The sequence below is a fragment of the Pezoporus occidentalis genome, unplaced genomic scaffold (genome assembly GCF_034315485.1).
Source record: "Pezoporus occidentalis ecotype Australia unplaced genomic scaffold, CSIRO_AGI_Poc_V1 ctg131, whole genome shotgun sequence".
In the NCBI taxonomy this organism is placed as follows: domain Eukaryota; kingdom Metazoa; phylum Chordata; class Aves; order Psittaciformes; family Psittacidae; genus Pezoporus; species Pezoporus occidentalis.
Window position 1 is genome coordinate 736,457 of NW_026913115.1, and position 15,926 is coordinate 752,382.

Here is a 15,926-nt window from a genome sequence, read left to right on the forward strand (position 1 = left end):
GGGGATAGGCTGAGAAAGCTTTATTGGTCTTCCACTCTCTTAGTGAAAGACTGAGCGAATTTTAAATTGCCCAGTTCAGACAAACAGCACTTTGGAATAAACTTACTTTGAATGTTTATACTTCCAAATGTAAAAGTGGTTTAGTGCAGGTGGATTTGTATTCAAAGTATTCTGTAGTAGAAACATAACATGGGGGATTTTGGGTGGGGTGGGGTTTAGTAGTAGTTTTGGCTTTTTGTGTGTGTATTTTTATTTTGTTTGGTTTGGGTTGTGTTTGGGTTGTTGGTTTTTTTTTTTGTGGTTTGTTTGATTCTGTGTGGGGTGTTTTTTTTTGTTTTTTGTTTTTTCTTCAGAGAAAGCCATATATTACTTGTTTGTGCTTAGGAAGAATAAGAATGGAAAGAGTACAGTATTGTGTCTATATTATCATCTGTGTTACTTTTTATCAGGATGGCAGCAATGATTGTGTTATACTGAAAGAGATCAGAAAACCAGGGCAGCAAGTACAGCTGGATTGTGATATTTCAGTCCCCTCCCCCCTCTTGTAGACTGAATAGATGTCACAGAAGGACTGCAGCAGAGATGAGATTTGTAGATGCTATCAGTGATTATTTTTATGGAACATCTGGCTAGGAAGACACAGAAGGAAATGCAAGAGTTGTTTTGGTACTGAAAGTGCCCAAGATCTTGTTAGAAACCTTACGGGTGAAGGGTGAATAGGTAACAGGGTACATAGTATTCTAAGATTAAATATCCCTGCAAAAGTAATGCAGACTCAAAAATCTGGTGCAGTTGGATTTTACATGTTAAAAGTGGAATTCTCAAAAAATGAGAGAGCTTTCTAAAAAAAAAAATACCAAAAAATGGTAGGGAAAAAAAGCTAAAAGAAGCAGCAAGGAAAACTGAATCTGTCATGGATCATGGCAATTACAGAAGGATTTGGATTTTATTCAGAAATCCCACAGCCAGTGCATGCTATTTGTTAGGATAGAAAGAAGCTGGTGTGGCTAAAGAAATGAAAAAAGATTATTAGAAAGAAGAAGGCATTCTTGTAAAAGCTGAAGTCATAGCCAAATAAAGAAAATAGAAATGATAATAAGCTCTGGCATGTTACATGTGAAAATGCAACAAGGCAGGCCAAAAAATAAAGTATAAGACCAGCTTCTGGAAGCCATCATAGCTAATAGCAAATCCATGAATCCCTAAAACACACTGGGAGCAAGAAGTCTGTCAATTTATAGGGCTATTTGATGATCAGTACCTGAAAAGAATGCTCAGGAAAGATAAAGGTATTGCAGAAAAGCTGAATTAATTATTTTAACTGTGGAAAAAAAAAAAATGGGGAGGTTTCTTCCTAATAAAATAGTTAAATGCTAGGGCTTATTAGAAAAAGGGTAGAGAAGAACGAAAACATCATACCACTGTGTAAGTCTATAGTTCACACATACCTTGAATAATGCATGTAGTTCCAGTCTCCTCATCCCCAGAACGATACATTACAACTGAAAAATGTTGCAAAGAACAAGATGATCAGAGGTGGGGAACTGCTCCTTAAGGGGAGAGCAGCTGAGCAGGCTAGTTTTCTTCTGCCTGAAAGGACAATGTAAGGACATGTGAGAGAGGTCTGCAAAATCATGAGGCAAGGGGCATCAAGTGAAGCTCTGAGCAGCGAGGCCCAGAGCATACAAAATGAGATATTCGTGCAGTGGGGACCAAACCTGAAAAAATCTTTTCCAAAGGATGAGGATGCAAAATGTTTCTGAAAGCTCAAGAGAGATGTGGGAAAGGTCTTAAAGAGATTGTAGTCAGTTTTACAAATGGACAAACTACACCAAGCTCAGGAACCACTCTGACCCAGATGTAGTCCAGGCCTGGGAGAGTACCCTTGTGCAGTACTGCACTTGCCCACTCTTCCTGGCTACCTCCTTGTGGCAATGTTTGATGGAAGAACTTTGGGCTAGGGACACTGTAGTCTGAACCAATATGAATCTTCATAGCCAAGTACCTGTGTGCAGTTTAGGCACTTGAATATTCATGTGGCTCTTGGTGTGTAATGCTCTGCAGCAGCTGCACAGTAAATAAGGATGACAAGTAGCCTTAACTGAACGTGATAGGAAAATTAATTTCTGGAATTCTCTCTTATCCTAGAATATATTTCATAGAAACACTGAACTGGTATTTTGTTTATTCGTTTTTCAGCACCGAGTGCACACGATCCTCAATGCGGATTTGGTTATTGTAATGAAGAGAGGGGTTATTTTGGAATATGACAAGCCTGAAGTTCTGCTAGAACAAGAAGACAGTGTCTTTGCTTCTTTTGTACAAGCAGATAAGTAATAAAAAATAATGAAGCATTTTAAAGTACAATTGTATTATTTTCTAAAAATGTAAAATACCTGTAAATAAATACTATTTCATAATTGAGGTTTTCCTTTTTTAATAAAATGAGCCAATTTTCTCCATCTGAAGTATTAATGAATTACCCATCTACTTTCCTTTTTTTTGCATACTACTCTTGTTTTTATTTGGCACCAAAGCACCATGAAATATGGTTGGAAAAAACCTACATGGGTGAAATATGACAGGATGCACATCAAACAAGCATAGCCAACATCGAGTTTTTATGTAAATCTTAAACTTCTCCTGCCATTTTATTAACATGTTATTTTTTATGTGTGATAGCCCTACTGTAGATAACGCTTATGACTGACTAAATGCAGACAGAAAAATTGTATACCAAAGGTATTTCTAAAAAGCTTGTATCTCTTTTAATCATATGACTCTGTAAAGCTTTAATATCTAAATATAAAATCTATTTTAAAAAAGTTACATTGTGGTTTACTGGTAGTGCCTGTGTCTGATGGTCTCTCCTTTAATACCATTTAGCAATTAATCACAATCCAATTCCTTTAGTCTTTCTTAGGCTACTTCACTTCTACCCCCACTGAATAATATTATAGTGATTCCAAATGAGATTGAGCCTGACTGGCTCCCAAACTGTGAAGAAGCTAAGAGCAGGCAGGCTGTGATAAAGTATCACTGCTTAATGTCCACTGTTTCCAGACCAGTGCAGATGTACCAATTCACCTGGAAATCATCCCTCCAAGTCTGGTAAATAAACTGTATTAAATCGTTCACTATGTCTCGGAGCCATGTAAGCTTGACTCATCCTCTCCTAGTTTCATATATTTCACCCACTGTTGCACTTACCAATAAATCATGGATACTTACTAAGATAGCTTGTAAGTACCAAAATTATCCTAATTTGGCTAGACGGCTACTTATCCCTGCCCTCTTGATTCATTGTGACAGTCATTCCAGGATTTACTAATTATTAAGAGGTTAGAATGTCAATAACCCAATGGAAGGCTACAATGAATTTTTTGCTATTACTCTTTTTATGGCAACTTTGGCTTTACATCCATTTTTGTCCTTTTTCCCATTTTGAAGAATTCCTAGCACTTGGGAAAAATCATTTGTTGTTTTTTTTCTCCTTTAGCCTGCTCAATTAATTTGGAATCTGGTTTTTGAATGCTTTATTTTAAAAAAAAAAATATGCCTCAGTGTTCTCACGGGATACATGGTATTTTTAATGCATTACTTCTAGTGCTGAAACTATGAAAACTGAAGAACTGTTACTGCTGTTTAAGTAGTGCTATCAATTCCAGAGCACAGTATTTGCAGCATCTGCCTGCTATTATTTCTGTAATACCTAAGGGCATTAAACCGCAGCCTGAGAACCAGCAGGAGAGTATAGGATGAACAGCGATAAAAGGAGGGAGATAGAATACAGTTATGCAGATAAAATGCATGACTTCTGTCACTGCCTGCTGCAAATGAAGAAAGAGAAGATGCAGCTGGGAGGTAACTCCTCCAGGGACTCATTTGCTTGGTAGTGTCAAAGAAAAAACAGCTGCAAAACTATTGGTGTGTTTTCACACTGCGATACAAGGGACACATTAGGACTAAGAGGGAAGAGATGAGAGATAGGTGACTATCCTTCCAGGGTAGCAGAAGAGCTCAGTCAACGTACAGGTTTCTACTACAGCTAATATGCATGCTTGTCTCCTAGATGCCCAGTACTGGTCTAAGGCAAGATCTCATTCTGTAAAAACTTAGGGAGACCACCACCCTACAGAACATCTCAAACTCATGCTGCAAAGAGAGATTTTCAGAAGCTTTGCAACCATCTGTGGAAGATAAAGTGAATTTTCATATGCTTTTAATATAGTGCCTGGAATTTGACACTGCAATTTGGACTAGCTGCTCTTCCACAAGCCTCTGACAATCTTACCTGGATAGTAATGCAAGGGAGTAAAGGACACAGCATGTCACTAAGACAACAGCATTATATCTTGAGGTATTAATAAATAAGAACACAAAGTACAAGTGCCATACATTTCCATCATCTGTGGGGCTTGTATTTCACAAAGCAGCATTGCAGGAGGGTAGGAAGAGTTGGGTCATACCCACCAATTATGTATCTTTTGAATGGTACTACACTGCTGGGTAAGCATGCGTGAACAGGGAGGCCTCTTAGCCGCCACTTGGACAGAATACACTTCACATTTCCTCAGCATGTTTTATCTAGTCTGCTTTACATGGGGCCAAGTCCCAGGGAGTTCCTGCCCCCTAACTCCAAAGGGTTAGAGTTTCACCATAACCAGACGCAGTATCCAAGAAAATTGTTCCATGCTGGGAGGCTCACACCCATTATCTGAGTCATTAAAGCTGTTACCTTGAGGAAGACGGTCCAGAAGTCATTAAATCAGGTTCACAAATGTATTTTGCATGGCAATGAAGCATTACTCAGCAAAGCATTTGACACAGTCTCCCACAGCATCCTCGCAGCTAAATTGAGGAAGTGTGGTCTGGATGATCAGGTAGTGAGGTGGACTGTGAACTGGCTGAAGGAGAGAAGCCAGAGTTGTAGTCTATGGGGCTGAGTCTAGTTGGAGGCCTGTAACTAGTGGAGTGCCTCAAGGGTCAGTACTGGGACCAGTATTATTTAATATATTCATCAGTGATTTAGATGAGGGAATTGAGTGTACTATCAGCAAGTCTGCTGATGACACTAAGCTGGGAGGAGTGGCTGACACACCAGAAGGCTGTGCTGCCATCCAGTGAGACCTGGACAGGCTGGAGAGTTGGGCAGGGAATAACTGGATGAAATATAACAAGGGAAAGTGTAGAGTCCTTCATCTGGGCAGGAACAACCCCAGGTTCCAGTATAGGTTGGGAAACGACCTGTTAGAGAGCAGTGTAGGGGAGAGGGACCTGGGGGTCCTAGTGGACGACAGGATGACCATGAGCCAACACTGTGCCCTTGTGGCCAAGAAGGCCAATGGCATCCTGGGGTGTATTAGAAGGGCGGTGGTTAGTAGGTCGAGAGAGGTCCTCCTTCCCCTCTACTCTGCCCTGGTGAGACCGCATCTGGAATATTGTGTCCAGTTCTGGGCCCCTCAGTTCAAGAAGGACAGGGAGCTGCTGGAGAGAGTCCAGCGCAGGGCAACTAAGATGATTAAGGGAGTGGAACATCTCCCTTATGAGGAAAGACTGAGGGAGCTGGGTCTCTATAGTTTAGAGAAGAGGAGACTGAGGGGTGACCTTATTAGTGTATATAAATATATAAAGGGGGAGTGTCACGAGGATGGAGCCAGGCTCTACTCAGTGGCAAACAATGATAGGACAAGGGGTAATGGGTACAAACTGGAACACAAGAGGTTCCACTTAAACTTGAGAAGAAACTTCTTCTCAGTGAGGGTGACGGAACACTGGAACAGGCTGCCCAGGGAGGTTGTGGAGTCTCCTTCCCTGCAGACATTCAAAACCCGCCTGGACACATTCCTGTGTAACATTATCTAGGTGTTCCTGCTCTGGCAGGGGGATTGGACTAGATGATCTTTTGAGGTCCCTTCCAATCTCTAGCATACTGTGATACTGTGAAAATGCTGTACTAAAATGGGTGCAAGACAGCTCCAGAGCAGCCATGTGAAGCTGCTGAGGGGAGCTGCCATGTCCAGACTTTCATTTCTCCTCTGGGATGTGTCTTGGCTGGGTCCCAAAGGTGTTAGTGGGATAGGCTGCCTGTGGAGACGCAACCTGGGTCTATTTTAATTTATTTTTTTTCTTTCTTTCTACAAATGCACCTGTTATACAAAAACCTTTATAGCATTTATTCCCTTGTCTTAGTGTGGCTATTTCATCCTCTTCTACTTATTTCTGAGAGAACACAGCATGCCTGCTACATTAGCCCTCTTACTAGCTCTTCTCATGCCTTCCCCTCTGGCTTTGCATAACCAGCTTGGATCTCTTTTCTTCTGTTTACCCACCCTCACAGAATGGTGATTTGTGAGGCTTAATTCATGTTAGGTTAACACTGCACAGCCTTTGAAAGAAAGGTCTGCTTCTAAAGGCAGAGTAATACCACAGTGCCAACTAAATTTTAATTTAATTTACAGCAGTATCTTATTTGATAGCCATGAAAGTTTGGATAAATTGGAGCAGAGGGGAGTATTCAAATGTAAAACCTATTTTGTGGGTGGAAAAAGTTACCCTCCAAGATTCTATACTACAGAGTGGGATTGTTCATTCCCGTGAGCCCAATTTGTTCAGCAGCTCTTAACACAAATATGTTGGCTCACTCAGAAGATCTGTCACTTTTTTTTATTAAGTATCTGTTACTTGATCCACAAAGACAGGGCTTGTTTTAATTCCGCTCTAGAAATTCCTCAGCTGAAGCCACTTGCTTTGCTGCCCTATCTCAGCAAATAAGTGCTCAGAGGTGAAGAAAAAGAAGTGGCAAATGACAGTCCCAAAAAAGAACAGAAGTGGAAACAAGGGAACACCCTTCTAGACTTACAGAGTTCAGGATTCCTAAAGCCAGCGTGGTGACTGTTCAGGAAACACCCCTTGTTGTAGTAGGCTCCATGCATCAGGGCTAGCACCAGACTATGAAGCAATTTACCTTTCCCTTTAAAACACTCCTGCCCAACACAGGTTTTTTCATTCCACATCCACGTAGTTACCGCCCTCTGGAGGAAAAGGTATAGAATAAAATAACGATTAGAAAAAGAGGAAGAAATGGCCAGAAAGACCTGACTGCCTCTTGAACACTTACGTGCATCTCTGCAAAACTGTGTGAAATGCTACTTATGAACTGCAACGGTGTTATAGAGCCTCTTCATGCTCACTTCAAAATGATGGAAGTAACTATGAGCTGCCATCAGCTGGAAAACCACACTTCTGACAAGGAAATCTTCAAATTTCTTCAGACATTTGTGGGTTTTTAAATGTTTAGGGAAAAAAGTAAAAAAAAATACATTTTTTTAAAGTTATATATATAAATCATATACTTTAAGTGTAGGTGTAGGTGACATTCACAGCAAGTACACAAAAAATGTCTAGCTCACAAAGTAATACAGAAAAAGGAAAAATATCTTTGGCTAAGCTCAGCAGGGCATCTTGTTGTTATCTTAATTTTATTTATCAAAGTGGCAAGAAAGATGACCCAGAACAAGAAGCGGCATGTAGTATTGGGAAACTGACCCCTCTGCAAGTAATGAATGTGTCCAAGGACACATAACTCTTCATATATAAAAAGTAGCAATAGTCTAAAGTAATAGTGATCATTTAATTATAAGACTTACAACAAGTGCTCAGAGAGATCAGATAGTGATTACTTAAAACTACTGTTCTGAAGTCCCTATGTGGGCCACTGTAAGTAGCTGTAGGTGGTGAATGTTGATTCAACCCCAACTGGCTGGCTCCCAACCATCAACTGTGCAATTGCCTTGCCCAGGCAATCAATGCCAATAACTGCTTATAGTGTGTACCAAAGCATTCATAGCCAAAACTGAAGAGAAAGTCCATGGACGCATACAATTAGAAAAATGTAATTGTGAATCCACTGGTAGTAAATAAAAACCTCTTATCCGGAATATCCCAGGATGGCTTAGCAATTCTACAGTGTTGGTGCCTAAACTGAAATAAACCCAAAATATTTAAATCAGAGTAGGTAAACACATGAATGAGAATATTGCTATTTAAAAGTGGAGCAGTGTTTTTAAATAATACACCTTGTCCCACAGATACCTCCACATGCACGTGTACGTAAGCACACAGAGACATCACACTGCCACACACAGGTTTCCTACCTCCCTGTCCCCTTTCGCTGGCGATTTTGATGTCTGTCTGGACGTTTTTGCCAGTGCGGGTTAACCATCTGCCGACAGACCATTCTTTTGCAACCTGTACTGCTATCTGCACAGCAGACATTCTCCCAGGCAGCCAGAACTCACGTTTCACGAGCTCCTTCTGTAGGAAAAATCCTTCCTTGGTCAAACCTAAATAACTCCTGCAAATTTTATGAGCTGGATTGAGACCCTTTAGTTACAGTTCTCTGATTAACCACACATCCTGGACTTGGCCTCTTCAGGCAAATTTCCTCCCACTGCCTGCCAGGCTCATCAGACAAACGCTTTTCCCGCACTCCCAGAAAGACAGATGTGCAGGTGAATTTCAGGATTTTTTTTCCATTGAAAGCCAACCCAGTCCTATTTTGTTTTCTGTGTCACAGAACAATTGCCCAACCTGTGTGTGGTGAAACCACATCATCCCACAAAGCAGCCACCGTTAACGGAAGGAATCCAGGTACTGCCAGGAAACCCATCCTGGGACAAACACAGAAACCGCGGCCGAAGCCAGCCCTCCCCCTTCCTCAGGGGAAAAAAATAATAATTAAAAGAATGAAAAGCCCCGCACCCACACCACCACTGAGGTAAAGAGGTGACCAACGCACCCCGCGCTCACCGGGGAGCAATCCGGGACTCGGATCCCCCCTGCCCTGCCCTTCCCTTCCCTTCACGGAGACGGTTTTTAACCGCCTTCCGTTGCCACCGTCGCTCAACGACCGTTACGCGGCGGTGCGCGCGGCTCCTCCGCACACAGGCGCGCAGGAGCGCCTCAGTCCCCGTCCCTCCGCTAGGGGCTCGCCGAGGGACCGCCACGGCCTCGGGGCCCGCAACACCGCGGCCCGGCAGAGGCCGAGCCCTGCTCCCCACGCCGCTTCCCGACCGCCGACTCGTACCTCGGCGGCGCCGCCTGGCGGCCGCCGCGCCGCTCTGCCCGCATACCGCGGGGGCTGCAGCGGCGCCGTGCGCCCGCTCGGCCCCGTCGTGCTGCCGTCCCCCGCTTCCCCCGCCGTGCCTTCCCTCCCACCCCCGGCAGAGCGGCGGCTGCATGGGGCGGCGCTGAGCGGCGGCGGCGGGCAGCCATGCTGTCGAGGAAGGGGATCATCCCCGAGGAGTACGTGCTGACCCGGCTGGCGGAGGATGTGCCGGATCATGCCCGGTATCGCGCACGGGAGCGTCGGGCGCGTTTTGTGGGCAAGAACGGTGCCTGCAACGTGGCCCATAAAAACATCCGGGAGCAGGGACGCTTTCTCCAGGACGTCTTCACCACCTTGGTAGACCTCAAGTGGCATCACACACTGCTCATCTTCACCATGTCCTTCCTCTGCAGCTGGTTGCTCTTCGGCATGGTGTGGTGGCTCATCGCTTTCGCCCACGGAGACCTGGATCACAGCACCCGGCTGCAGCGTGACCCCAGGGAAGGGGTAGAAGGGGCCCCGGCCACCTTTGTTCCCTGCGTGACCAGCATCCACTCCTTCACCTCTGCCTTCCTCTTCTCCATCGAGGTGCAAGTGACGATTGGCTTTGGGGGACGCATGGTGACGGAGGAGTGTCCCGCCGCCATCCTGGTGCTGATTGTGCAGAACATCGTGGGGCTGGTGATCAACGCCATCATGCTGGGCTGCATCTTCATGAAGACCTCACAAGCCCACCGCCGAGCTGAGACCCTCATCTTCAGCAAGCACGCGGTCATCGCCCTGCGGGAGGGCAAGCTCTGCTTCATGCTGCGGGTGGGGGACCTCCGGAAGAGCATGATCATCAGCGCCACCATCCGCATGCAGGTGGTGAAGAAGACCACCAGCCTGGAGGGGGAGGTGGTGCCCCTCAACCAGATAGACATCCAGATGGAGAACCCTGTGGGGGGCAACAGCATCTTCCTCGTCTCCCCACTCATTATCTACCACGTGATAGACAAAAACAGTCCCCTCTACGACATCTCCCCTGTAAACCTTCACCACCATGAGGACCTGGAGATCATCGTCATCTTGGAAGGGGTGGTGGAGACCACTGGCATCACCACTCAAGCCAGAACCTCCTACCTGGCAGATGAAATTCTCTGGGGTCAAAGGTTTGTGCCCATTGTGGCAGAGGAAGATGGGCGATACTCTGTGGACTACTCTAAATTTGGCAACACAGTGAAAGTGCCCACCCCTTCATGCACTGCTAGGCAGCTGGAGGAGGACAAGAGCATTATGGATACCATGCCGTTTTCCCCTAAAGGCACAATAAGGAAGAGGTCTGTGAAGCTAAAGCCCAAGTTTACCATAAGCGATGAGCCTTCCTGATGCCTTTTGACTGGGAAACTCTGTTAGGGCTTTGTGTCTGAAAGATCCCATAAACTCAAAACACTGAGGTGGCCTCTTACTTTTTTTTTTAATTCAGGTTGGTAGCACAAGGTATGTTCTGGTGTTATTTATTGTGGGATAAATCTAAAGCTAATTCTATTTTTTTAAGTGTGAGAGATTTCAAGCAGCACTGGGAGTAGGGAAAACATGATCTGCAGCTTTAAATTTCAGTTGAGACTGTTGTATTTAATTGCACGATCATTTTGCATTGATTCATCTGCAGGTAATGACATATTTTCTGAAAAAATAAATGTATATTTATCCTCAGAGTTTGCAGTACCTAGGGTCTTGCAGTGTCCTGAAGTCAGTACTTTTAAACTGTTTTTTTCTAACTTGAACAATCAATATAGCAAAATAAAATATGAATAATTAATAAAGTAGGCTGGATTTTAATGATAACAAAAGGGTCAGGCAATGTTATGTATGATACAAGACCAGATCTGGAAATGTCTGTGTTTTATGCTCTTTATGTCTCAAAGAAATTAACTGCTGGATTTGCTTCATCCATATTGTATGGAGCCACTCCTATCAGATGCAATATGAAATATAGTTGAATATCTGCTTTTTTTATATTATAACCCTGTACACTTCCAAAAGAAAACATTCAGGAATACCTTTTTAGACTGTACGTTTCTGATGGTAAACAATGCTTTGCCTTTAGAAAGAGCAGTGGTTAATAAAACAACTGTCATTAATTATAAATAGGAAAAAATCTGTATTCTGATTTCTAAAAGAAGAGAAGCAACTTCACACACACACACACACACACAGAGCCGCATGGCAATAGAATCTCAATAAAAAAAATCAATTAAAAAAAAAATCTAATCTCTCCCTTAGGTCAGAGTGAATACTGTTAGATAATTAGGGAACAGACAAAGATACTTTAAATGAAAGGGCAGTGCTGAATGCTGAAATTCTGTCTGCGTGCAGTAGGCAAAACCTTTCACTCCTTTCCTGTTTGTAAAAGAAGTCCAGGTTCTTGTGCTTAGGGAAAGGAGAGATGCGTAAGACGGTGTGGTTGCTTCTGGGATGCTTTGTCACCAAACGTACACGTGCTGAGGAAACTATTCCCTTTCCATTTACGTCCTGACCTCCCTACGCAGCAAGTGCCTGCCTTGGTTTTTAGCGGAATGCAAGATCTGGTATTTACCAGCAACAGTGAAGGAGCCATGTTTACTCCCTCAGTTCCTCAGTGACAAGAGGAGCGATTCCCCTTTACATACTCTTGCAAATCTGCTATCTGGGGATATTAGTAACGTCAGCAATTTTATTTCTATGCAGGGTTATTAGGAGATAGTAGCAGTATTAACTGCAGTGTGCTATTAACAGGGCAAACTGCCACTTAAGTAAAAAAAGGTAACGTCCAAATAAAACCTAAATAAGCATTACAGATTTGATCCAACACCTGTTCACAAGCTGTGCAGAGAGGCACCAAGTTACTTCCAACTTGTTTAAGGAGCTTCTAGTATCAAGTTGCATAGTTCACAGCATACACCTAAATGGTTTGTGTTAGCAATAATATGGCAAATATTTGAATGCCTTGTCAGTGTAACAATATGCCAAACTCATGCAAAAGTGTGAAAAACTTCCATATTGACTATGGAAAATGTTCAGGCATCTATAATAAAATGAAATAATGTTTGGAAAAATTCAAAGTTTGTTTTAAAATGATAAAATAGTAGTTCTATTTTCAATATTTATATTTTTCAGTTTATGAAGACCTGTATCAGCATTATCAGACTGTGAGTTAAAAGAATATATGCCTGTTCAGATTTCAGATTCCCAATACACCAATAGTATTCTGTGAACAGCTCTGAAAATGTGATGCTTCACAATGAAAAGACAATCAAACTAGCATTAACAAGCAGTCAGCAAAGAAAATTTGGAAAGGCCTATTTTTACATTTGTAATCATAAAACCACCTTTTTTTATATAATAGGGAATAATTAAATCCTTCTGATGAATTAACTTCTTCTGTAAGATTGAGCCTAACTGTCACATTCTTTTCCAAATTTCCCTTTTAGTGCTTCTGTTGCATCTCCCACTGCCTATCAGAGGGGCACTTACAGTAGGGCTGTTTGCCTTTCCTAGACACCTTTGTCGCTTTGAAAGTTCATTGTTCTTTATCACTTGTCACAATACCACTGCTCTATTCTTATTAGAGTCACAGAGTTAGCTTTCCAGTGACTTGAAATCGTTGGCTTCTCTCTAGTCTCTTTAGTGCCATATTTCAATGTGCAAGACACAGCTTGAGGTGCTCGCATAAAACCTCTTCAGCTCTGGTAGCTTTTTAAAGCTGTTTTCAAGATTTGACCCAAATGTGAAGCAGTTTCAGGAGCACTACCATGCAACTATTTTCAGGAACTGATGCAAGCCTCTTTTTCCTTAAGGGAAATCTGTGCAACAGAGAAGTAGAAAATTCCATTTGTTCACTGTGAGATGGAGGGGAAAGACTGGAGGAAACAGCTTGTATTCACTGGGCTGCTTTCAGGACAACCTTTTGTTACTTCTTTTACAAGTATCTGCCCAATTTTCTGCAGTCTTGCAATAAAAAAAAATAGACATCATAATATTATGAGGAAGGCAGGATTTGTACTATTAAAATCACCGTGGTGGATTATGTCAGTCAAAGTGTTGGTGATTTTGAATCTCAGGATTCTTGTAATTTTAAATCCCTCTGTCCTTTCACCATTTAAAATACTCAGAAGCATTCTGGGGGCAGAGCAAGGAAGAGTAAGTGTATTTATTTTGTCCTAGGGATATTACTTCTTTGTGAGGATCTTTTATTTTGTCATTTACAAAGTATTTGGGAATGCAAATATCTGAAATTGTCTTAAAGTGGTACTTGTGCTGACCGCCCCCATTCTCTGTAGGAAGGTTCTGAAGAAGACATCAGTGCTATCAATTGATGTAGAAAAGTCCTCATTCTTAGCAATGAGCAAACGCTGCATTTTCCACAGTTGAAGTCCAAAGTGAGTGGGCTTTTGAACTTTCTTTCTCAGCCTACGTTGCTTTTTGGTGGGTGGTATCGCACCTGGGATCCTGCCAAACAGCTAGAGGAGTGTGCTATGACTTCCACTGCCAGTACCTCTCCACATGTGCTCTGCACAGAAACCGGTGTGAGGGAAGTAGGAGGCTACTTGCTCAGCAGCTTGCCCTGACTGAGGGGAGGATGTAGACACAAAAAGTGGGAAGCTGTAGGTTTTGTAGTGACCCATTGCTGAGTTTAGGGTCTGGTGTAACCAGCCGTGTCCATGGGAATTTCTTTCATGTGATTCAGAGTCTGGAGGCCATTATCAGTTTATACTCAGTCCACACTGTTTAGTACATTCAAACTGGAATTTGTTAAGCTGTTTGGATGGACAGAAGGATCGCAGAGCTTATAATCAGAAATAGAGACTGGAGAACACTTAAGTTATATGCCACAGTTTAAAATACTGCTGGTGAGAACACAGCAACTGGGAGTATCAGTTTCATGTTGCTTTTCATAATGAAATCAAGTGGCATATGTATGCAAAATAGAGCATAACAAGGTTTGACCTTGTCTCTTTATCTCGCAAAGCACATGATAAGTACAGGGTTATAGCAGTGTACTTCAGTAGGACAATGTCCCTATAAAATGGATACAAACCAGAAGTGAACTCAAGAGGCTGCATATGAAGGCAAAAGAAGGTGAGAGACAAAAAACCCCAGTATTTAAATCCACAAGTGACACAGTGGGAAGACAATGTCAAGAAGTAACAAACTATTTTCTTTTAGAGCCCTTTGCACCAGTAGAGGTCTGACGATACTGAGGTGAGAGATCAGAGACCTAAAAAGCAGATATGAGAGGCTGGCATAAAAGTCTTTAACAAGGCCAAGGTTTACGTGCTAGCATAGATTAGCAGTGGGGTTAATGTCAAAATTCAGTCAGCCCTGTAAAGCGAGACTGTGGGCTGGACATGATTTGCATTGCTCAATCCAGTGGATAAATATTGCTGCATGTTGAGCAAGGTACAGGTCACAGCACAGCCCTGTTGCGATCAGTGTTAGGAGGGGTCTGTGGCAAATGATTCTAGTGGTTAGTTAGTTATTAATAGTTAAGAATATCAATCTAATGAATAGTAGTTCACTGAAAATGGAAGTTTATGTTTTCCTTCCTCTTCCACTCTTTTTTTGTATATTGGTCACCCCTAAAGGTGATTATTGTAGGTCTGCTAGCACAGATTGTTTTGATTTGAGATAAAGCACAAGAATGCTTTAGGAAATAAAATACAAAAATAAAACAGATATTGGAAGCCTAATATCTATTGTGAAATTGCCAACTTGCAACTTTCACAGGGATTCCTTGTACAGAGCAAGGAAACACCTATTCCTAGGAACTGGATATTAATAAACTACCATAGATTATTCCCTGTTGTTCATTCTGCAGGTCCCTGTGGAAGGGAAAATGGTTTAGCTCTTCAAGTTAGGGTTCAGGAGAAAAGAAGGTTCAAAATCACTGCATTTTAGGCTCCCCGGTTACAACTTCCTGCCTCTGGTGTTTCTCTCTCTGCTACTAAAAGTAGGCAGAGTCAATGCTCTTTGCAGTACATGCTCCCGGGTGGCACTGCATTCATCCAGGGACAGCTTCCCAATTCCAAGGTGGACTTCTCAAACCCAACAGCTGTGACCCAAGGTTCCTGGAAGGCAGCAGAAAAAATCCCACTTATTTCAGTGGATTTTTTGATCAAAGGACATAATCTGCCAACCTGCTGAAAGCATGTACTGCAGCAGAAAGAGGGATTTAATCAGCATTGCAGACCTTGGTCAAGCAAAACTGCTGCTTGAGTTGAGAGGACCCGTGGTTGAAACAGACCCTGGGTAAACTGGACCAGAGCAGGTGGTGGAACATGTGCTTGGTGTGGCTGGTGACTGTCTCACTGCCTGTAAAAAATGAATCATTGCACTATTTTTGATTCAGCAACAGGAGAATGATATGTGATACAAACCTCCACACCCTCCCAAGGAGAACTATTAAAAGAGCAGAAGACATTCTTGAGAGGCTGCAGATACTCCTGCCTTCATCTTGCTCTTAGCACTGCTGGGTGCCTACAGAGAGAGGATCATATGCTGCATGTTTTCCTGGCTTACGCCCCTATTTGAATACATAGTGGGACTTTAAAGACTCATCACAGGGGAATGACTCAGTTTAAAAGTAATTTTCAAAAATCATAACCTACAGCCCCTCTTCACTTCTTGCCCTGTCAACCTTTGTGCCAGACTTACTGAGTTTAAATGCAGTTGGAACTCCATGAGAAGTTTGCTACCTCACTCCCCTACTGCAAAGCTGAGTAGCCTTAAATAATCAATCTCATTCAGATTGGAGGGGGCCCAGAGGCTTTGTAATAGTGGCCTCACAGAGGAACGT

At 42.7% G+C, this 15,926-nt stretch overlaps 2 protein-coding genes and 1 long non-coding RNA gene across 3 annotated transcripts in view; 2 read left to right on the top strand and 1 right to left on the bottom strand.

The window, feature by feature from the left end:
• ABCC8 (ATP binding cassette subfamily C member 8) overlaps window positions 1-2,829 on the top strand; it is a 75,352-nt gene extending 72,523 nt beyond the window's left edge. The window contains exon 39 of the mRNA XM_062608877.1: window positions 2,200-2,829. Within this exon, the coding sequence (XP_062464861.1) occupies window positions 2,200-2,337 (138 nt within the window). The 3' untranslated portion in view covers window positions 2,338-2,829. The remainder of the gene's footprint in view (window positions 1-2,199) is intronic.
• On the bottom strand, window positions 1,448-8,844 carry LOC134158688 (uncharacterized). Its single transcript, XR_009962869.1, has 2 exons — window positions 8,797-8,844; window positions 1,448-1,586 (listed from the first exon to the last, which is right to left on the bottom strand). It is a non-coding gene; the product is annotated as an uncharacterized LOC134158688 (long non-coding RNA).
• Window positions 8,844-11,239, top strand: KCNJ11 (potassium inwardly rectifying channel subfamily J member 11). The gene has a single exon (XM_062608878.1). The coding sequence runs from the start codon at window positions 9,275-9,277 to the stop codon at window positions 10,475-10,477; it is 1,203 nt and encodes a 400-aa protein (XP_062464862.1). The 5' UTR covers window positions 8,844-9,274; the 3' UTR covers window positions 10,478-11,239.
• Window positions 11,240-15,926: the final 4,687 nt, after the last annotated feature.